The 20,249-nt window shown below is 56.3% G+C and overlaps 4 protein-coding genes across 10 annotated transcripts; 3 read left to right on the top strand and 1 right to left on the bottom strand.

Annotated features, from left to right (window-relative positions):
- The first annotated feature begins 102 nt into the window (after positions 1-102).
- Positions 103-2,659, top strand: CCER2 (coiled-coil glutamate rich protein 2). The gene is made up of 6 exons (XM_072608333.1): positions 103-414; positions 701-729; positions 1,056-1,143; positions 1,229-1,279; positions 1,456-1,928; positions 2,361-2,659. Exons 1-6 carry the CDS (start codon positions 366-368, stop codon positions 2,436-2,438), a joined length of 768 nt encoding a protein of 255 aa, XP_072464434.1. The 5' UTR covers positions 103-365; the 3' UTR covers positions 2,439-2,659.
- Positions 2,660-2,729: 70 nt separating this feature from the next.
- On the bottom strand, positions 2,730-5,475 carry NFKBIB (NFKB inhibitor beta). Its single transcript, XM_072608332.1, has 6 exons — positions 5,135-5,475; positions 4,629-4,734; positions 4,275-4,512; positions 3,749-3,837; positions 3,068-3,316; positions 2,730-2,882 (listed from the first exon to the last, which is right to left on the bottom strand). Exons 1-6 carry the CDS (start codon positions 5,335-5,337, stop codon positions 2,847-2,849), a joined length of 921 nt encoding a protein of 306 aa, XP_072464433.1. The 5' UTR covers positions 5,338-5,475; the 3' UTR covers positions 2,730-2,846.
- A 260-nt stretch (positions 5,476-5,735) lies between these two features.
- Positions 5,736-11,802, top strand: SIRT2 (sirtuin 2). 3 transcript variants are annotated; one of them, XM_072608323.1, is made up of 16 exons: positions 5,776-5,918; positions 6,393-6,439; positions 6,932-6,980; positions 7,093-7,209; positions 7,532-7,573; positions 7,736-7,842; positions 8,086-8,142; positions 8,343-8,411; positions 8,906-9,035; positions 9,146-9,205; positions 9,884-9,939; positions 10,336-10,412; positions 10,511-10,562; positions 10,739-10,806; positions 10,955-11,021; positions 11,123-11,802. In XM_072608323.1, the coding sequence occupies exons 1-16, from the start codon at positions 5,903-5,905 to the stop codon at positions 11,267-11,269; spliced, it is 1,161 nt and encodes a 386-aa protein (XP_072464424.1). In that variant the 5' UTR covers positions 5,776-5,902; the 3' UTR covers positions 11,270-11,802. The 3 variants fall into 3 exon arrangements, with proteins under 3 accessions (XP_072464425.1, XP_072464424.1, XP_072464428.1); XM_072608327.1 differs by lacking the exon at positions 6,393-6,439 and adding an exon at positions 6,158-6,244 and having other exon boundaries at positions 5,804-5,918; XM_072608324.1 differs by lacking the exon at positions 6,393-6,439 and having other exon boundaries at positions 5,736-5,918.
- Positions 11,803-11,931: 129 nt separating this feature from the next.
- On the top strand, positions 11,932-18,734 carry RINL (Ras and Rab interactor like). Of its 5 annotated transcripts, XM_072608317.1 has the most exons (12): positions 11,932-12,272; positions 12,659-12,774; positions 13,082-13,187; positions 13,344-13,446; positions 13,767-13,839; positions 13,935-13,999; positions 14,081-14,218; positions 14,332-14,757; positions 17,383-17,673; positions 17,753-17,884; positions 18,216-18,381; positions 18,508-18,734. In XM_072608317.1, exons 2-12 carry the CDS (start codon positions 12,725-12,727, stop codon positions 18,617-18,619), a joined length of 1,662 nt encoding a protein of 553 aa, XP_072464418.1. In that variant the 5' UTR covers positions 11,932-12,272; positions 12,659-12,724; the 3' UTR covers positions 18,620-18,734. The 5 variants fall into 5 exon arrangements, with proteins under 5 accessions (XP_072464418.1, XP_072464416.1, XP_072464415.1 ...); XM_072608315.1 differs by having other exon boundaries at positions 11,932-12,774; positions 18,261-18,381; XM_072608314.1 differs by having other exon boundaries at positions 11,932-12,774.
- Positions 18,735-20,249: the final 1,515 nt, after the last annotated feature.

The raw sequence follows: 20,249 nt of genomic DNA, 5'->3' as shown, positions 1-20,249 counted from the left end.
GGTTAGGAGGGGTTAGGCTAGGACCTTCAAGGTGGGCTTCCCAGAGGGGAGACCCCCCTGGAGGCAGGGTGAGTGCGGAACTCTGGCAGAGCTCAGTTCTAATCCCCTGTAAATAATTAAGCTTGAGTTGGGTGGCATCCCAGCTGCTGCTCTTCCACCTGCACCCCGAGGGGTTGCTGTAGTGGGGGGTGGTAGGTAGAGACAGGCTGTCATTGACGTCACTCCCTCCGCCCACCCCATCTGTCTGAGAGAAGTAAAAGGCAGCTGTTGGACCTCTGCCTCTGCCCAGCTCTTCAAGCCTGAGCCCACCCTATGGAGCGCTGAGAAACCGAAGACCCAGGAGTCCCTGACCACTCGGCCCCACCATGCCTCAGCCTGGCCTTGTGTCTCTGCTGCTGCTGCTGCTGGGACTGGGTGAGCTGGAAGACCCAGGCATCTGGGGAGAGTGGAAAGACTGACTGACCTTGGGGATAGAGGAGAAAGTACTCCTTTCCTGGAATGTGGGAGGGATGTTCCTGGGGGAGGAGAGACAGGCTGAGACAGGTTCCAGTCCCTAGCTTCTGGAGAGAAAGGAAAGTGGGAGGGGTGGAGACTGAGGATGGTCAGGACCCCGGACAGCTCTGGGCAGTTGCTCCCTCAGGCTAACGGGGCTCTGGCCTGGGTTTCCTGACAGAGGGCCTCCCTCCTTCCTTTCCCACAGCTGGCGCTGCACCTCTCTCCAAACAGGAGGTGAGAGGGGTCAGGACCCCAAAATCTTGTCCCTTGATTTGTTTGTCTCAAATCCCATCTTCTCAACCCTTCCTCTGATCCCCTCTCCCCCACCTGACCTTTAAATTCCATTTCCCAAATCTCTCTCCAAGTGACTCTGTCCCCTTGTGACTCCTTCTATCCCAAATTCAACCTATGTTCCCAGATCACTTCATCTGTCTACAAGCATCTCCCAGGCCCCAGGTGTCTCCTCTGGCCTCCATGCTGTTGTGCACTTCTTGTTCCCCCTTTCCCTAAATGCCATTTCCCCAGTTCTCATCCTCTGATTCCCTCATTGGCCCTACTAGGTCACTCGATGCCTTGAAGAGGCTCTCAAAGACAAGCTAAGCCAGGAGGGCCCTTGGGAGGGTCCTTGCACACAGCTCTTCCAAGAAGGTAGGAAGATGGGCACCCAGTCACCCTCCTGAGCCCCCTTGGTTCCTGTTCCTCACCCCACTAACACCACCCTTCCTGCCCCTAGATGAACAGCTCACATCGCTGCTCCAGACCCTAGAGGCGCTCAGGCATCAAGGTATGGGCAGGACACCTGGCTCCTGGGCATGGCTTCATTCCCTGAGGGTGGGGGAAGCCAGATACCAGCTCTGCCCTTGGTTAAGGGTCCCCTTGGGTGACCCAGGAGGGAATGAAGGGAGGATGGGAAAGAATGGCTGCGGTGCCTGATCCTCTTCTGTTGACTTTCTCATTCAGAGATCTCCAAGCACCATCTGGGTCCTGAGAGCGAGGCAGAGAGAGAGGAACAGGAGGTGGAGGAAGAGGATTTCAGGAAGAAAAAGAGGGGCCCAGGGGAGGTTGAGGGGGAGAAGAGGTTGGGCCAGGAGGTGAGGGAGGAGGAGGAGGAGGAAGTGAAGGCCAAGGAAAAGTCAGAAGTTAAGGAACAGGAGGTGAGGGGTCAGACCAGAGTTCAAGAGGATGACAAGAGGAGGAGGAGGTTGAGGAGACCAGAGGGGTCCCAGGGCTCTGAGGAAGATGAGGAGGCAGAGGAGGCTTGGGGCCAGGGTGTGGAGAAACGTGTGGCAGAGGCTGCCAGTGAGGAGGAGACAGCCCAGTTTGAGGAGGAGAAGGGGATGAGGGTGTGGCAGGGGGCTAGTCCAGCCAACAGATACCAGCACCACCAGCCCCGTTCTGAACAGGAATCTGAGGAGGAGATGGAGGCAGAGAAGGTGAGCCAGGAAGGCTGCTGGTCCACAGGGGACAAGGGTGGCCAAGGTGGCACATGGAGGATGGAGGGCAGAGGGGATCAGGAAGGCTCTGTCCAAGTCCTGCCTCAGGCAACATGCAGTGCCTACTATGGGCCAAGCACTGGGGTGTGTGCTGGGGGTACAAGAGAGGGAAAAGACAGGCCCTGCCCTCCAGGAGCTCATAGCCTAATGGGGAGACAACGTGCACACAGATCTATAGGCTCTAGTCAGTATGAGTAGCAGAGGGAGGACCCAGAGGGGCCTGCCTGCATGGGCAGAGAAACTTCCTTAATCTGGGAATGGCCTACATGGATGAAATCCTGGCCTCTGGAGGCCAGAAGAGGCATGGGGTGATGAAGAAGGGTCTCCTTAGAGCACTAAGTGACATCCCTCTCCCCGCCCCCCCCCCCCCAGGAACATGAACTGGCTCGCCTGGAGCAGATGGGGGAGGAGCTGAAGAAGGCAGCCGAGGCACTGGGCAGGAGGGGCTGAGAAGCAAATGTGAATGCCAGGCACCTGCCCCACCCACCCTCGCTCATCTCAGAAAACTGGGCTACGGACTGGTTCCTGCCCTTCTTGATCAGCCCCTCTCCAGGTGGTGGGGGGAGGGAGCAAGAGAGGGTCACCAAGAAAACAGACTGGGGGGGGGGTCAGAGATTTCTGCCCCACCTGCTCCCCTCTCCCCCAACGTAAATAAAGCACAGATAAAAGCATGCCTTTCCTCCCATTGGTCTGTTTCTGAATTCAGATGCTCTGGCCCCAACAGATCCCTGGACACTCCAGCCAGGGGAATGAGAGTTTTATTGAAATTAAAGCTTTTCTACAAAAAAAAAAAAAAAAAAGCAAAGAAATTGGCTAGAGATAGCCAGCAGGTGAGGAAGGTGTGCCTCAGTTTCCACTTCAGCTTCCGTGGACCACGATGTCATCATACTCATCCTAGAGGATAGTGGAGTCAGGAATTGATTCTCCTTCATCCTGGGCCTCCCCCCAAGTTCCCCATCTCCCATCAACCCTCCCCTTCTGGAACGATCAGTTACCAGACCACCCTTCCCCAGTGCTCTCTCTTCTTCCATCCCATTCATCCAAGTTTCTCACTGGCTGAACTCCCCCAGGTCACTTACACCTTCATCAGTATCGCTGCCTCTCGGGCTGGAGTCTTCCTCTTCCTCAGACTCAGGTTCCGGGGCTCCATGAGCACGCAGGAGACGGGCGAGGAGGGGGTCTGACCTCAGCGTGGCACTACCCAGCGGGGTACGGCCTCCATACATTTGGGCCTTGGGGTCTGCGCCGCCATCCAAGAGTAGCTCCAGGACCTCAGCTGCCTCTGCCTCCACAGCCAGGTGGAGGGGACTCCGCCCACACGTGGGCTCCTGATTGGGAAAGAGAGTGCATGTAAAGGACATGTCCCCCCTTTCTGGAGCCCCAGCCCCCACCCCCTCATCTATCCCTAGTCACTACTGCTGACAACAGTCTCTTCCTAGAGGTTAGGCCTGTCCCCCATTTGAAGGACCTGGTATCTTCATGCCTAACTCACCTTGTTTTTCAGACCATGTATGATCTGAAGGGGACCCCGCTTGTCTCAAAGAAGCCCCTCTGCCCACTGTGGGTCGATGTCTGTTTTATAGCTCCCTCTCAGAGGAAAGCAGTAATCTCCCTCATTTAGACTCCCCCAATCTAGAGAAAGGAGCTGGGGGTGCGGAAAAGAATCTCACAGAACAGATACATGGAAGGAGGGGAACAGCAGCATGGGAAAAGGGAGGAGGGCCTGGGAGTTGAGGGCAGACAGGGTTCTGTATCCTTACTGGTTTGTTGAGATCTGCCCCTGCTTCCCGGAGCAGCTGAACCATCTCTGTGTCCCTGTGGATCACAGCCACATGGAGCGGAGTGTGGCCTGTGGAGTTATTTTAGAGAAACAAAGATTTAGAAGGCCTTTAGGGAATACATTTAGAAAGCATTTAAGGCAAATGAGCATACTCAAAGGAAATGGGAGAATATGCATTTAGTGGGGATCTGGCCCTAAGTTCAAATCCAGCCTCAGACACTCACTTGCCTGTGTGGACTGTCCCTGGGCTAGTTCCTGAACTCATTTGTCTCATCTGTAAAACGGGGAAAGCAGGGGAAAGTGATGACACCTACTCCACTGGGTTGTTGGGAAGATCAAATCAGATAATGCTGGGAAAGCCCTTGGCACAGTGCCAGAGGCAGAGTCACTCCTATGTCCACGTAGCCATGGCTACTGTTTGCATCCCCCTTGTTGGGAGATGCTTCCAGCCCCCAGGAATCAGGCTGCGTCCATGACAGTGGGGAGAAGCATTGGCTGGGCCATACCCTGGTAGTTGGTGCACTCCAGCTGCTCCCGTCTCTCCTGCTCCTCCTCCTCCTCCTGGGCTGTCTGGCCCTCAAGGGGCCCCAAAAGGGCCCGGGCACAGGCATGAGCCCCAGCCCTGCAGGCCAGGTGCAGGGGCGTGTGCCCACCTCGCTCTGCCACACAGAGCCCGGCCCCTGCGGCCCGCAGCTTCTGAGTGAGGGCTGCCTCCCCCAGAATGGCCGCTATGTGCAGAGCCGTCTGTGGACAGAGGAACACAAGTGCAAGCAGAAGCCAGTCAGTCCTGGGGGTGGGGGGTTGGGAGGGCCTCTTCCTGGCCCTGCCGGCCCCATCCACAGGTAGGGGAAGGACCTCACCTGGCCCAGGTCATTCTGGAGATCCAGGTATTCAGTACCTGCCGTGAAGTGAAGCAGGAAGTCCAGGAAGGCTTCGTGCTGGTGAATCACTGCCAAGTGCAAGGCCCTGGGCAGGGGGGACACAGAGGGTCAGGGAGGTGGGGGTCGGGCCACCTTCGAGGCCCCGTTGCGGGGCAGCAGGGGAGAAGGAAATTAAGCTCCCTAAAAGAGTCACCGTTCAAAGGGAAAAGAAGGGGGTCAGGCGGGGTCAGGGGTCAGAGGCCAGGAGGTTTGGAGAGGGACAGAATGTAGGAGCAGGAAAACTAATCCAAGCCATAACTCAACGTCCCCTGTCCCAGGTGATGGCCTGAGGACCCCCGGGGCCTCCTAGCCCTGCCTTCACACCTCCCCTCCCTCCCTCGGTTTCCCCTCCGGTAAGGGGCGGGGATCCCCCCTCCACCTTTCCACGACCCTGGGAAGGGGAGAGCCTTGGGGGCAGGGGCAGGGGCAGCGGGCCGGCCCCTTACGTGTCCCCGTCGTCCGTCACGTAGCCGAACACCTCGGGCGCCCAGCTAGCTGGCTCTTCGTCCTCGTCCTCCTCCGTCCTGTCCCGCGGCCCGTCCGCCGGGGGCCCGAGCCCATCGGGCCCTAGAGACCCGAGCCCGCTGTCGCACCACTCCTCCGCGAGCCCGCTGTCCCCGGACTTCACGGGCCCCGCCGGGGCCGCCATGGCCTACGCAGAGCCCTCCCGTCCCGGGCCCCCCCGGTCCATCCAGAGTCTTGGTCGCCACAGCCGCCGGCCCGGGGATTCCGCGGACCCGGGGAATTCCCCCTGCTCCCCAACTCGCTCAGCGCTTCGACCAATCAGGGAGGGTCGCACCGCCCTTTTTAGAGATGACTGCCAATAAGATCGCGCAACCTTTCCGGCAGGGCTCCGCCCCTCGCACCAAGTTGTCCAATAGAGGCAATAGACGCATTTGGTCGGCTCGGCTCGTGTATCCGCCCTCAGTCCCGCTTTACCCGGACGGCTTCCGGCGCCAGGCACACTGGGAATCGTGGTTTCTCTGTGAGCGGTGGGTCACGCCGGCCTTCAACACGGCGGAAAGACGGCGCGGGGCATTGTGGGATTCCCGCGATGGCCACATGCTCTTCTGGGAATTGTAGTCCATAGCCCGCCCTGCCTGCCCCCGCCCCCGCCCGTGTCCTGCGCCGTCACGGGACGGAGCAGTCGGTGACAGCCCCGAGGGCCCCTGCCCGCCCCCCACGCTGCTGAACCCATCCCCGGGGCCGGGCCCATGGCCGAGGCGGACCGTGAGTCGGGGCACGGGTGGGCTCTTGGGCCGGGCCTAGGACCAGGCCCTCTGGGCGAACGGCTATGGGGACTCGCCACCCGGAAACCACCGCGTGGGGCCCCGATCTAGGGTTGCGGGGAGGAGAATGGGTTGGGCCCTGGGGGCCCCAGTCTCCGCAGCGCCGGCTAAGGCTGGTTGGGAGCCAAGATGGGGGGTCCTAATTCCTGGGGTGTCCAGTACCTAAGGGCCTCGTTTTAGGGTGGAAGGAAACAGGTGCCGCGGCTGCTGCGGGGTATGTGGTGGAGTGGATCTGGTTACCAAGGACCGTGACCTCTGGGAAGCCTGGTACCTGGTTGCTAAGGGCCCCTCTGCACCCCTGCCCGTGGCCAGTTGGGGTCCCCCTCCCCGCTTCTCGCTCCCGCCGCCGCCCCCACGCTAACGGCCTCCCACCCCCCCTCCAATGTAACCCTGTCTCCCTACCCCCCTTCCCTAGCCCCCGGTCCCCCTCAGGACGAGGCAGGGAAGGTGCAGGATGCTCAGGTGAGAGGGGGCGCCCTTGGACGTTCGTGATTGGCTGGCCGGGGAGGGGACGAGGTCTGTGATTGGCCGCTAGGGGAGGGAGAGGACGTCTATGATTGGCCCGTGAGAGGATCCGCGCCTCCCCCGCCTGCTCCCATCACTCATGGCTCTCCCCGGCTTTCCCCCAGGGAGTGGGTCGCCCCGTGTCCCAGATCCACAGGGCTTATTCACCCCGCCCCCAGCCCTGAAACAGCAGATCCGCCCGCCCATCCCCCATTCCGAGGACCCTAACCCCCTCCTTCCCCACCTACCCTTCCCTCCTTTGACCTCCTTTCCCCAAACTGTGCCCCTCCGCTTCCCTCTCTGGCTCTCCTTTCTAATGACCCACCTTCCCTCTGACCCTCTTTCCACTGACTCCCCTTTCCCAACCCTCCTCCCGTGATCGTCCTCCCCAAGCGCCAACCCTCTGGAGCCCCCCTTGACCCTCCTCCCTCTCTGGCCGTTTTCTCCCAGGACTCAGATTCAGAAACTGAGAGTGGAGCTGCATCTGGAGAGACAGAGAGTAAGTTGTCCTGGGTGGTGAACTGGGGGGGGGGACAAGACTGGCTGAAGCCTAGTTGGGACCAGTGCCTGCCCTCTTCCTGCATAACATCATCCTCTGGTCTGCCCCACAGTGGACTTTTTACGGAATCTCTTCTCCCGAACCCTGGGCCTGGGCAGCGGGAAGCGAGAAAAGTTGTTGGATGAACTTTCCTTGGAAGGGGTGACCAAGTTCATCCAGAGTGACCAATGTGAGTTCTTGCTTCTCCCCATCTCCTTTTCTTAGCTCAGGTTGTCTACAGGATGTGCCTTACCCCATCCACCCAACCTCAGCTCCCATGTCCCGGGTTGGGACCACTTCTCTCCCTCCCCTTACCCATTCCTCAGGAAACCCAGTGAGACACATCCAGACCAGGTGAGAACTCAGGACTAAAGGGTGGGACTCACCTTAGGATTCCACAGGGCCAAAGCAGTCCGGGTAGGGAAGTTGTCCTTCCAGGGAATGAGACTAGAGAAACAACCCCAAACTGCTCTGGTCTTGAGGTCTCTCCCCTCACCTTTTTTCTCTTCCAGGTCAGAATATCATCTGCATGGTAGGGGCAGGGATCTCTACATGTAAGTAGCTGCTTCCCTGTGCCCTCAGGTTCCAAACTCCCCCCAGAATGGAGAAGGGGGGCCAGATCCCCAAAGGAGCTAACCTAGGGGTTGGGATAAGGCCCCTCTCACCAGTGAGGTGGCCTCCCCCAGGGATGCCTCTTCTATTACCCTTGTCCCCAGCTGCTGGCATCCCTGACTTCCGCTCCCCGTCCACCGGCCTCTATGCCAACTTGGAGAAGTACAACCTTCCCTACCCTGAAGCCATCTTTGAGATCAGCTACTTTAAGGTAAAACTGTCATTAAGAACACCCCACTTTTCAAGTTTTCACAGACTCCTTGGAGGGAGAACCCTTCCCTTTCCTGAGCCTTCATGCTTTCAAACACTAGCAGGGCAGATCCTGCAGCTAAATCCTTCATCTTATCAAATATCACTAGTGGGCCCCCCAAATCTGGGCTGCTGATCCTGGGTAGGGGATTGTAAGGAGTGAAGGGTTCACGTATCTTCATCTGTCTTTGTCTGTTTTCCCCAGAAACACCCTGAGCCCTTCTTTGCTCTGGCCCGGGAGCTGTACCCAGGGCAATTTAAGGTGAGCTTAATCAGAGGAAAAGGAAAGGAAAGGTACACAATTGGGGGACAGAGTCAGGGCTTCCCCATCTGGGCTTGGGGGGGGTGGGCTGCTCCCCACAATGGGTGGGAGAAGAAACTGGGAAAGTCCCAGTTGTCTAACCACATCAAAGACAATGTGTGTGTACCCCTTGGCCCTCACTCCCCTCCACCCCTCTGTAGCCCACCGTGTGTCATTACTTCATGCGCCTGCTCAAGGAGAAGGGCCTACTGCTTCGCTGCTATACCCAGGTGAGGGCAGCCAGGGAAGGGGGGAGGATGAAATGCCCACACTCTACAGGCTGTGTCCTACAGAGGCAAGTCTGCCTTGCCAGACCCAGTGGGCAGCCCCCCAGATGGGCAGTGGCACCAAAAATATAATTCTTCCCCAAAATAACCACAGTGCATCATTTGACTTCATTTGTCCTTTATAAATACTTTTGAGTTTTATTTTTGGAAAGAACAAACATGTTCTATGATATCTCTGTGTTCGAACGTTAAATTGATGACTAGCCAATTCTTTCTTACCCTAGTCAGATTTTCTTTCCATCCATTCTGATGTGAACTTTCGATTTAGTTTAATTTCAATAAATAATTTTCAGACGCTGTGGCGGAAAGCTGGGTTACACACCTGGGCAAATGCACAGTTCCAATTTCAGAGCCCCTCCCCTCAGGGAGTTTCAAGTCTAGTAGGGGGATAAGGAGGAGACGCTCTAACTGACTGCTTCCTCTTCCCTCTCCCCCAGAACATCGACACACTGGAGCGGGTGGCTGGGCTGGAACCAGAGGACCTGGTTGAAGCCCATGGAACATTCTATACCTCTCACTGTATCAGCTCCCACTGCCACAAAGAGTATGACCTGGGCTGGATGAAAGGTGAGGCTTGGGTCCCTGAGGGCAGGGGGAGGGGCCCTGAGGAAGGGAATGCTACTCTCCTCCCCTGGCCTCCAATCCCATCATTCCTTACCTCATGTTTTCTCCCCCAGATAAGATCTTCTCAGAGGTGACCCCCAAGTGTGACAAATGCCAGAGTCTCGTGAAACCAGGTGAACCATGGGAAAGGGAAGAGGGGGCCTTGAAGGAGGTCAACAGTCACGGGAAACAGCAAAAATATCCCTTCCCTCCCTAGATCAAGTTCGAGAGCTCTTGACTGGTCAGGGCTCAGGAGCCCCTGGCTGTCATCCCCTTGCTCTCCTTCTGGCACCTGGGGACCAACCCCCTCCCCTGTCTCCCTAATCTTAGGTTCTTTCTCTTTCTGTCTTTGTCTCTCTGTCTGTACCTCCCCTCTCTCCCATCTTCCTCTCCTTGTCCTTCTGTCTCTGTCTTTCCATCTCTGTCTCTCCTCCATCTGTCTGTCCTCCATCTCTCTCTCCTCTGTCTGTCTCTCCTCCATCTGTCTCTCTCTGTCTCTGTCTCTCCTCCATCTCTCTCTCTTCCATCTGTCTCTCCTCTGTCTGTCTCTCCTCCATCTGTCTCTCCTCTGTCTCTGTCTCTCCATCTCTGTCTCTCCTCCATCTGTCTCTCCTCTGTCTCTGTCTCTCCATCTCTGTCTCTCCTCCGTCTGTCTCTCCTCTGTCTGTCTCTCCTCCGTTTCTGTCTCTCGGTCTCTCCTCCATCTCTCTCTCTCCTCCGTCTGTCTCTCCTCCGTCTGTCTCTCCTCCATCTGTCTCTCCTCCATCTGTCTCTCCTCCATCTGTCTCTCCTTCGTCTCTCTCTCTCCCCAGACATTGTCTTCTTTGGCGAGACCCTCCCAGCGCGCTTCTTCTCCTGCATGCAATCGGTAGGTGATCCATCTGCTCTGCTCCCTGACATCTACCCAGGACCTAGAGCTCCCGGAGCCCACTTCCCGAACAAAGAATTTCGTTCACTTCCCTTAGATGTCAGAGGGCTGACTCCTAATTTGGTTTCCCAGAGTTGAGTGTAGGGCTCCCCCTGGTGGTGGTTCTTGGAAGGTCCCTCAGGGCCAGAGTGATAGGGACTGGGACCCAGGGTGCTGGGAGGAAAAGGGCTGGAGGAGGCAGAGGAAGGGCCGGCCGAGAAGCCTTGAAAGCCAGTCCGAAGCAAGAGCAGAGGACGTGGTGTTCTGGCCCAGATCTTCCCGGGGTCTTCCAGACTGAGCTCTGGGTGAGGGGGTGCAGGGGCAGGGGAAATGGCTTGTCCCTCCTGTGTCCTCCAGGATTTCCAGAAGGTGGATCTGCTTATCATCATGGGCACCTCCCTGCAAGTGCAGCCCTTTGCCTCCCTCGTTAGCAAGTATGGGGGGAGTTGTTGCTGGGGGGGGTGCGGTATTGAGGGAGACCAAGGGAGGAAGGCTGCCTCACTCTCTCTTCTCTGTCCACCCCCTACCCCAGGGCCCCACTTACGACTCCTCGACTCCTCATCAATAAGGAGAAGACAGGACAGGTAAGTGTTCTCTGGGCTCAGCATCCTACAGAGCCCCAGCATGTCTGAGGGAGACTGCCTCAGGGGCCTCTGATTCAGTCCCCCCTTTATATTTTTGGAGGACCCCACCACCACCCCTGACCGCCATTAAGTCCCTCTCCATCCCACTGCTTTCTGATTGCCTTCTCTTTTGACAGCGGGATCCCTTCTTGGGGCTCATGGGTATGGGGGGAGGCATGGATTTCGACTCGGACAAGGCTTACAGGTGAGGAGCCACTGGCCTGGGGGGTAGTTTGAAGGCTGAGGGTCTCCTGACTTGGGTGGGGGAGGAGGGGCAGACTGGGAACAAGGGAGTGGGGAAGCTGGGAGGTTCTACCCAGTTGTCCCTGTTTTTCACCCCTCCCCTTCCCCAGGGATGTGGCCTGGCTTGGGGACTGTGATGAGGGCTGTCTGGCCTTGGCTGACCTCCTGGGATGGAAGGTATGCATCTAGGCCTCCTGTCCCATTGTGGGGCACAGGCTCTTGATTTCCAGCCTTGACCCAGCCATCTCTGGTTGACCTCATCCCCTCTGTGCTCACAGAAAGAGCTGGAGGCACTGGTGAAGAAGGAGCATGCAGCCATTGACGCCCAGGCTGGGACCAGCCTGCATCCTCTCAGCGCCTCAGGGAAGTCTGCCCAGGCTGACAAAGAGCCCCGCAAAGCTGCAGAAGGACAGAAGCCCCAGTGATTCAGCCTCCACACCCCACTGGGGGGTCCAGAGACTGGGGCCCCCTCGCCCTGGGGCTGCCACTCAGAGGACAGACACTGCCCTCATCTCTAACCCTTCTGGGGATGAGCAGCTCCTAATCTCTAACCCTCCCGAGGCCCTTCCATGCTCCTGGGACATGGCCTGGGTCCTAAACCTACCCCTTGGAAAGAGGCACCTTGGCCCTCCAGGCCCTAGGCTCTAACCTCTAACCATACCCTGGGCTCCAGCTTCTCAGCAGAGAGAGTTTGGGGCCTGAACATCCCCTGGTCTCTAACCCTGCCCAGGTGCTGGGACCCTGACATCTCCAAAACTGGGGAGGTTGGGATCTCTGCCCTCAGCATCCCTCTTGACACTAACTCAGAGCCTGGGAGATGAGGCCCCACTCTCCCCACGTCCCAAGCTCCCTGAGGCCCCATGCTGTACTACTCTCCCTGGGACATTGAAAGAGGGTGCAAAGCTGAGGGGCATCATGTCTGTGACTGGAGCTAAATAAAGCCAAGAGTGGGACCCAACTCCCATCTGTGTCTGTCTCTCAAAGGGGGCACTGCTGTGCTTTGGGGGTCAGGGAGCCTGTTGCCCAAGAGGAGCCACAGTGCACAGGCAGGAAGTGGGTTAGACACCAGGAAGGACTTTCATCTTCATCTCCCAAACCTCTTGCCCCAGTGAAACCTGCTGGCTCTCTGATAGCTTCAGGAAATAGAGTGGGGTGAAATGGGGGCAGGGGAACCCTTGAAATCCTGTATTCAGGTCAAAAAGATTGAGATCCAGGTTTCCTGAGACCCCCAAGACCCATCCTGTGCCCTGTCCCCCAACCCAGAGTTCCCAAGGCCGGACACCTGACTCCCAAAGTGATGAGAGGAAGCTTTCGATGCGGCCCCTCCTCCTCCCCTCCCCCCCTTCCGTTCTCTGCCCAGCTGGGTTCCTCTCAGGGGAGTAATGACTTTACTTCCTGTTGCTCTGGAAACTTCCCCATGAAGAACAGGTAATCTGGGTCCCTTGGGAACCCAGGTGCCCAGCCTCCCCTGTCTCCTGGCATTAGCTTTCCCCTTTATCCTCCCCTGGGACCCGGGTACTTGGCCTCCCCTTTCTCATGGGAACCTAGGCAGCCAAGCCTTATTCTCTCTACTCCTCCCTGGGACCTCCCCCAACTCTTCTTCCCTAGGACCGGAGCCAGCCCGTAGCCCTGCCTCTTTCCTCTGAACCAGCTAGCCTCCTTGTTCCTGGCCCTAGGAACCCTGGTGCAGACCCCTCATGCCCTCTGCCTAGGAGTCCTTGCCCCCTATGTATAGCCAGATCCTACAGTTGGTGGGAGGGCTCGTCATGGGGAGAGATGTTCTTGATGCCCATGATCCAGCCTTCCCTGCTCAGGTGCAAGAGTCAGGCCTTGAATTCCCTTGGGTCTGGTCAGTGGCCACTGGCCTGTGTTCCTGGAAGATGCACCAGCCTGAGGATTCAGGAGATGGACATCCACTGGAGGGAGAGAGGTGAGGGGAGTGCAGGGAGGGCCGTGATCGTTTCCTTTTCCAACCCAATCCTGCGGCCCTCCAGCCCCACTCATTAATGCACTCACATGTTATCCTTGCTCAAACCTCCCCTCACAACATACACAAATACTTCTCAGGCTGAGAAGGAGATTCCCCCTGCCCCTGATTGTTAGCTCCCTGCTTCTCCATTTCTGCTTCCTGATGCCCCTCTGGGTTTGGGCTCTTTGAGGCCAGTCTCAGCCTCAGCCTTCGGGTGGGAGCAGGCCCCAGTGAATGGGGCAGGTGAGATAGCCTTAACCCTCCCCAGGCTCCTCAAGCTAAGACGCCGTCTGATGAGGACTCGGGGTCTGTGGCAGATCCCACAACTCGATGCTCGGAGTTCTCTAGATATGCTGGCCCAGCAGCCCCCAGGGGTGAGTGTGTTGGGGGAGGAGGAAGCTCTCTTCGGCCCTTCTGATCACTGTTGTCCAAAGAAGCCCCTCAGAGCAGCCCTTACCCTCCGAAAGTCCCCTGGGGTTTTTCTTCCCTCCTAGGTAACTCCTCCTCTTTGCTCCTTGTGATTCCTCCAGAGTTTCCTAGTCACAGGGTTTGGCCTGAGCCTGGCCCTCACGATGAATACAGACCCCCACCGGGAGGCCATGGGAACCTTTCGGATTCTAGAGACCTCTGCAGGTGAGAAACTTGATCTCAAGACCTCTAGACCCCCAAGCCCAACCACAGCGACAGAAGTACAGGGGACCAGACCTCAACATCCTTCCAGGTGTCTAGACACCTAGCCCAAACCTAGGGGTCAGATTTGCAGACCCTCACCCCTTTCCCCACTGGGGACCCTCCCCACTCCCCTTGGCATTGACATAGGAAACAAGAGTCTTTGCCTTGTCTAAAGCTCTAGAAACCAAGGCCCTGAGTCAGAGAGGGGAGCCCTCTTAGGGCCTGGGTAGAGGGAGAAGGAGCCTTGGGGATGCCTGGCCAATCTCCTCCATTGTTTCTAGGAGTAGCTCTGCAGGGCTCTCGGCTCAGCTTCCCAGATTTGCCTGAACTCCTGGCTTTTCTCTCCACCAGCAGGTAGGGTGGTGGGAGAGGGGGTGATCAGGGAGCTCAGGGGGACCGGGGGGGGCCCTCACCTTCCCCTCATTGTTACCCTCTTATCCCCCTTCCAGGGACATCCTGCCCCAGCCCCTGCTCCTTCCCCCCAGATCCCTGAGGCCTGGAGTCCCTCTTACTGGTGAGTCTGGGAGCTGAGGAATGCACCATCTGGGTGCCTCCACCTCTCCCTTATCAGTTCTTGCTTCCTCCTTCCTTCCAGAACCTCTCCATATTGGAAGGGTCTGGGTCACCTCCACCAAAGGGGCCCTCTCCGTGGTGAATCCCCTGTATTTGAGGGACCATGGGTCATGGGAACCCAAAGAGGAGACCTCAGAACCGGGTCGGAAGGATACCCTAGGTAAGTGGATGGTTTGGCACCTACTGGATTGGGATGAGTGCTCTGAATGCCTACCTAGATCTTGGAGGAAGGGAAGACTCAAGCTCTTCTCCACTCTTCCTCTCTCCTCATAGCGCCTCAGTCTCTGGGGCCTCATCGGGTCTCCTGGATAGAGGGTCCTCCGAGTCCTGAGACTGAGACTGAGACCTGGTCCCTCTATAACCTGGAGAAAGTTGAGGACAAGTTGGTGGAGGCTGATGAGACCAAGGATGGAGGGGAGGAAGACCCAGAGCCTGGGGGTGGAGTGTACCAGAGAGTGCAGGCTCTGGCACAGGTTCAGGGCAGCCTTGTGGCCAAGCAGCATCGAGCACTTCAGGCCAGGCTCAGGGAAGCCCAGAGGGGTTCCCGTGGGCCAGAGGCTGGGGACCCAGCCACTGAGCTGCTGCAGGACATTCGCCATCTTCTCGCTGACCTCAAAGACCACCTAGTGAATGACCCAGAGGTCCAGGCTGCCTATAGGGCCAGGACAGCCCTACCCACTCAGGATCATGAGGATCTAGGTAAGGTCTGTGTGTGTGCGTGTGTGTACACAAACATGCGCCCCCTCATGTGATTCACTTATATATTGTTTTAAGGTCCGAACACAGACAGAAATGTCCCTCTTCTGTGTTTACATATATGGCCCCCTCTTCTAAGTCCCTTCTCTCACACATGTTCATCTCAATCATTCAATCAGTAAGCATTTAATAAGTATCTACTATGTGCCATGCATTGTATAGGGCACTTGGGGGGCCCTCAGGGAGACACCATAGACACACAATGCACAAGTTAATTCAGGGAAAGGAGAGGGCCCTGATGGGGGCAAGGGAAGGAGCAGGAAACTCTCCATACACAAGGTCCTTCTTGACCAGAGTTTTGAAGGACACTGGGGCTTCTGAGAGTGGGAAGGGAGGAGAAAGCATGCAGAACATCCTCCATGTGTAAAGTGGCTAAAGTATAGACAAGAAAGCCAGTGTTGTTGGAGCAGGAGAAACCCAGTTGTGCAGGGGATTAGAAGCCAAGTAGGGCATCATGAGGAGGTTATGGAGTCAGGAGGTTACCTGGTCAGTCCCCACTTTGAAAAGTCTCATTAGCTGCTGGCCATAGGATGAATGAGGCTGGGACCGGAGGCAGGAAGACCAGCTAGGACCAGTCTAGATGAGCGGGGAGAAGAGGTTGGATTCCGGAGATGGGATGGAAGTAGAATGATGGGGTAGGCTGAAGTGGAGAGACAGGCAAGGATAAGGCCGAGGTGGTGACCTTGGTGCCTGGAAGGATGACAGCGACCTTGACAGAAAGAGGTATAGCGGAATGGATAGAGCACCAGTCCCAGAGTGAGTTCCAGTCTGGCCTCAGATACTTACTAGCTGTGTTACCTTCTTTAAAAAAAAAAAAAAAAAAGAGGTGTTGTTTTAGGAGAAATGTAACAAGTTCAGTTTTGAATATATTGAGCTGGAGATACCTACAGAGCAGCAGTACAAAGTATCCAATGAGTGGAAGATTCTCAACTGAATCTCAAGGGAAAGTCCAGGGCTCAGTGTCTAGATCTGGGAGTCATCTCAGAGATGGTGATTAGAGCTGAGGGAGCCAATGAGTCACCAAGGGAGAAAATGTCAAAAGGCAAGGGGCTGAGGACAGAGCCTTCGTGGACATCCAGAGTGGGTGGAAGGGATGTGGGGGATGGACCAACCTGAGGAGCAGTAGTCAAATGGGTAAGAGAAGACCCAAGAGAGGAGTCCTAAAAGTTAGGCTAGAAGAGAGTATCCAGGAGAGAGAGAAGAGAAAGAGGAGAGAAAGGTCAGTGGGGGATGAGGGGTATGCTCAGAGGTGTTGAGAAGGCTGAGGATTAAAAAGAGGCCAAACCAGCAAATTGGAGATGGCTGGTGACTTGGGAGAGAATAGTGGCATTGAGTGATGAAACTGAAGGTTGGAAGGCAGAGGGTGAGGAGTGAGGGAGAGGAGTGGGAGGGGAGGAGGGGAGTTCTGAGAAAGGGAGGAGAGATGTGGGTCAAACACTTGAGGGGAAGGGACTAGAAAGGGAGAGACTTGGGTGTGTTTGTAGGTTTGTAGGCAGTAGGGAAAGAGCCAGGAGATGAAAGAGCCTAAAGATGGGAGGGGGTAGAACAGAGGGGAAGGGGGAGAGACAGAGAGAGAGAAAAGATAGAAGAGAGGAGAGAGAGAAAGAGAGAGAGAGAGAGAGAGAGAGAGAGAGAGAGAGAGAGGATGATTGTGGGAGCAGTGCTGAATATGAGAGAGGATAGAATTATCGAGGGCACAAGGCGGTAGGGGATCAAGGGACTGGCCTGAACAAGGAGCAGTTGTGTCTTCATCAGAGACTGGCGTAAAGGAGAAAAGATTGGGGGTGATGCTGGGGGATTTTGAGATGTGACTCAGAGGGAGCTCTTGGCTTTTCTCAGGAAGGCAGGGGGTGAGGTTTGGACATGAGAGTGGGACAGTGGGGGCCTTTAGGCAGGGTGGCCTCTGGGGGTGAGGGCTGGAGGACCCGGGGAGAGGAACATGCTCATTCATCAGTGAGTCCTCGGTTTCATTCTCATCTTGCCCAGGCCTCTCCAGCTCCTCTCTCTTTCCTTCTGCCTGAGTTTGGCCACATGTGGCCTGCCACATGGGTCTTCATGCCTATGTTCCCTTCATATACCCATGAGCGGGTCAGGATTTTCTCCCATGTCTGTGTTCATATCTAACAAACTCTGTGGGGTTAGTGACTGGAGGGAGGAGGAGGACAAAGCAATGAAGGGTGGCTAAGGCTGGTAAGAGCCAGAAGTAGGCATTCTTATGCTTGGGCAAACTCAGCTTAGAGGAGAGGCGGACAGTGAGGCAGACAGGACAACCTGGGGTAGCTGCCTAGAGTGAGGCATGGTGGTGGTGGTCACTGCCTGGAAGAAATATTCCCCTTGCCTTGGGAGTATCTGGGGCAAAGGCCCTGTACTATGTACAGCTCTGAGTCAGCCAGTGAGCAAACAACAGGCTCTGTGCTAAGCACTAGAAATACAAATCTAAGTAAAGGATAGTCCCTGCCCTCAAGAAGCTTACATCCTGATGGTGGAAGTGAAGAGGGTATCTGGCACAGGGGAGGGCAACCCATAGGTCCCGCCCCCACAGGGCACTGTCTGATGTCATGTCCCCAGAAGCCATGGTGGAGGCAGCTGTGTGCTGGGTGGTGCTGAGGCCCCTCCAGCCGATCCTGTGGACCAAGCTTCGTACGCTGAGAGCCCAGGATCTCCAGCAGCTACAGCAGCATCAGGAGGGGATGCGAGCCCGGGCACTGCAGGAAGCCCCTGTCCCCAGCCCAACCAGACACCGCATCCATGCCCGCTTGGCTCGCCTACACACTGCCTGCGTGCCACAGCGCAAAGTGGCTCTTCTGCTGGCCATCTGTCGGGATGTCTATGAGGGCCTTGCCCAGAGTGGGCAGCGGGGTAAGTGGGGCCTGTGTGGGTGTGGAGCTGGCACAGGAGGCTCATCTATCCCCATCCGCCCAATGACCTTTTCCCGCAGAACCCCTGGGGGCCGATGACTTCTTGCCAGCCCTGACAGAGGAGCTTCTGTGGAGTCCAGACATCGAGGCCACCCAGCTGGATGTGGAATTCCTCATGGAGATTCTGGACCCTGCAGAGCTGCTGGGGGAAAGTAAGGCAGGGGTGGGGGGTTTCTGGGGGGTCTTGCTGGCTCTAGCTACAGCAGTTGTCAGGATAGGCAGGCGGTTGGGATGTCTCAAAAGGCATGTCTCAATGGAGAGAGTGGACCCCTAGGTCCTAGGGCCCTAGAGCCAGGATGTCTCAGGATGAATTGGGAGGGATGGAGGCCTCATTGTAGGTTTGACATGGTAGGGTAGGACTAGACTACCCAGCTGGGGAAGGGACCCCAGAGTGGGATCGAGTGGGCCAGCCAAGACTTGCTGGGGGGAGCTGTAACCCAGAGGCCAGAGGTGACTCTGGTCCTACTGACTCCTACCCTGCAGCTGGGTATTACCTGACCACTTGGTTTGGGGCCCTTCACCACATAGCCCACTTCCAGCCAGCAACATCTGGGTCAGCCCCAAAAGGCCTCAGCTATGAGGCTAGGGCCTCCATCCGACTTTGGCAACGCCGTCGGACACTCCACACCTCGGGCCGGACTGTGGCCAGGTAACCTCCTCCCATCCTCTGAACAGCTGGGCCCGTGGAGAACACTGAGGATTGGGCAGGCCTGGATTTGGGGGGTAAGCAGGCTGCCCTGCCCTGACTCCCATCCTTCCCCTTCCCCCAACCCAGCCCATCTATGCAACTTGAGAACCCTTGGGAGAGTCTGGAAGAAGACAAGTCTGGAGCTGAGAATGGCTGCCTGCCAGGGGAATCTGCTTCTTTTACCACCAGCGACCTGTGACCCATGACATTCGAGCCTACAGTCACAACTCAGAGATGTTCCTCTGTCTCCTGCCTGCCAATCCCAGCCTTCCCTAACCCTGCCCCATCCAAAAACAAGAGCATTTCAACACTAACCTCTGTTTTCTCTCCTCTGTCTCCTTTGGACTGGACAAGGGACCTGTAAGAGGGACTAGATATTGAGGTTCCTGGGAAGGGAGTATCCAGAGGGAGGGTTCCATTTGCCATGAGCTGCCTCTACTCCATTCTCTCTCTAGCTGTCTCCTTTCCTCTATCCTTCTTTCTGTTTGTCTTCCTTCCTCTCTCTTCCCCATCTGTCTGTTTCTGTCTCCTTCTCTGTCTCTCTCTTTCTCTCTCTCTCTCTCTCCCCCCTCCCTCCTTTCCTCCCTCCTTCCCTCTCTCTCTCTCTCTTATTGTCTCTATCTCCCTCTCTGTCTCTCTCTCTTTCTGTCTCCGTCTTTCTCTCTCCTCGTTTACTCCCATGTTGCTAATGAAAGGTGGTCCTTCTCCTCCACAAGGCCCATGAATCCACATATACCCTTTATCCTACCCCTCCTGTCTCCTCATTGTTCCTGCCTTCATGCCCACATTCAGCCTCTGGTCCCCAAATTTTCCTTCTCTCTTAGCTCCAACCAGTCTCCATCACAGAAACTAAAAGCTGGCATGGACCTCCCATTTCATAACAGGAATTCTCTCTTACAACATCCCTAGACAAGTGGCCATCTGGAGTCTGATTAAACACCTCCAGTGATGGAGAGCTCACTACCCCCCTAGGCTGCTCATTTGACTTTGCCACAGTGCCACAGTGCTTTTCCTATGATCAGGCTAACATCTTGTGTTCACATGTCAAGAGCAGGCCACAACTGCTACTTTTGCCCTCTAGGACTAAGCAAAATAAGGAATTCCTTCTCCACATAATACACCTTCAGAGCCTCAAAGACTATCACACACTCTCCTACCTCCCCCAATTCTTCTCTTCTCTAGGCTAAATACACACCTCCTCCCTTCCCATACCCACGATGTCATTCAACGGGCAGTTCTAGGTCATATCCATTGGAGAGAAAAAAGGGAAGGGAGCAAAAGAGAGTCTGTGGTCCTTGATGAAGGCCCCTTTACAGGCTGCCACAGGAGCAGCCCTCCCAGGGGGAATCTGTTCCACAAGAATTCTAACCAACCAGTTTATCTTGGGGCAGTCCAGTCCCTGAGATCTAACCCTTTGTCCCCTCGAGGGCCCAATCACAACGTCCACATCCACAGCATCTTGGTCAGCCCTGCCTGGTCATGCACCCAACTTGTTACTGTCTTTTTCAGAACTAAACGCAGACTTCATGATGAGGTCCCTGCTTTCCTTCTCTGTGCCTCTCAATGCCACCTAAGGTCACCCTGGCTTTTGGACTACTTGGTCCATACCAAGTCCACATTCATCACCTTCTCAGATGATTTTTTTCTAGCTCTTCCAGGTCAGGCCCCTGGGGCCCTTCTGTTTTATCCTTTTTAATCTAGAGCTCCTCCTCCGCGGTAAAGAAAATGGAATCAGGAATCAGGGCGGAAGGCAGAATCATTGGGCCTTCTCTATACTGTCTGGTCTGTCTTGCTTCTTAGGTCTTCCTCTTGTCGCCTCCAGAGCATTT

The sequence above is a fragment of the Notamacropus eugenii genome, chromosome 5 (genome assembly GCF_028372415.1).
Source record: "Notamacropus eugenii isolate mMacEug1 chromosome 5, mMacEug1.pri_v2, whole genome shotgun sequence".
NCBI lineage: Eukaryota > Metazoa > Chordata > Mammalia > Diprotodontia > Macropodidae > Notamacropus > Notamacropus eugenii.
This window is presented reverse-complemented; position numbering and strand designations above follow the sequence as displayed.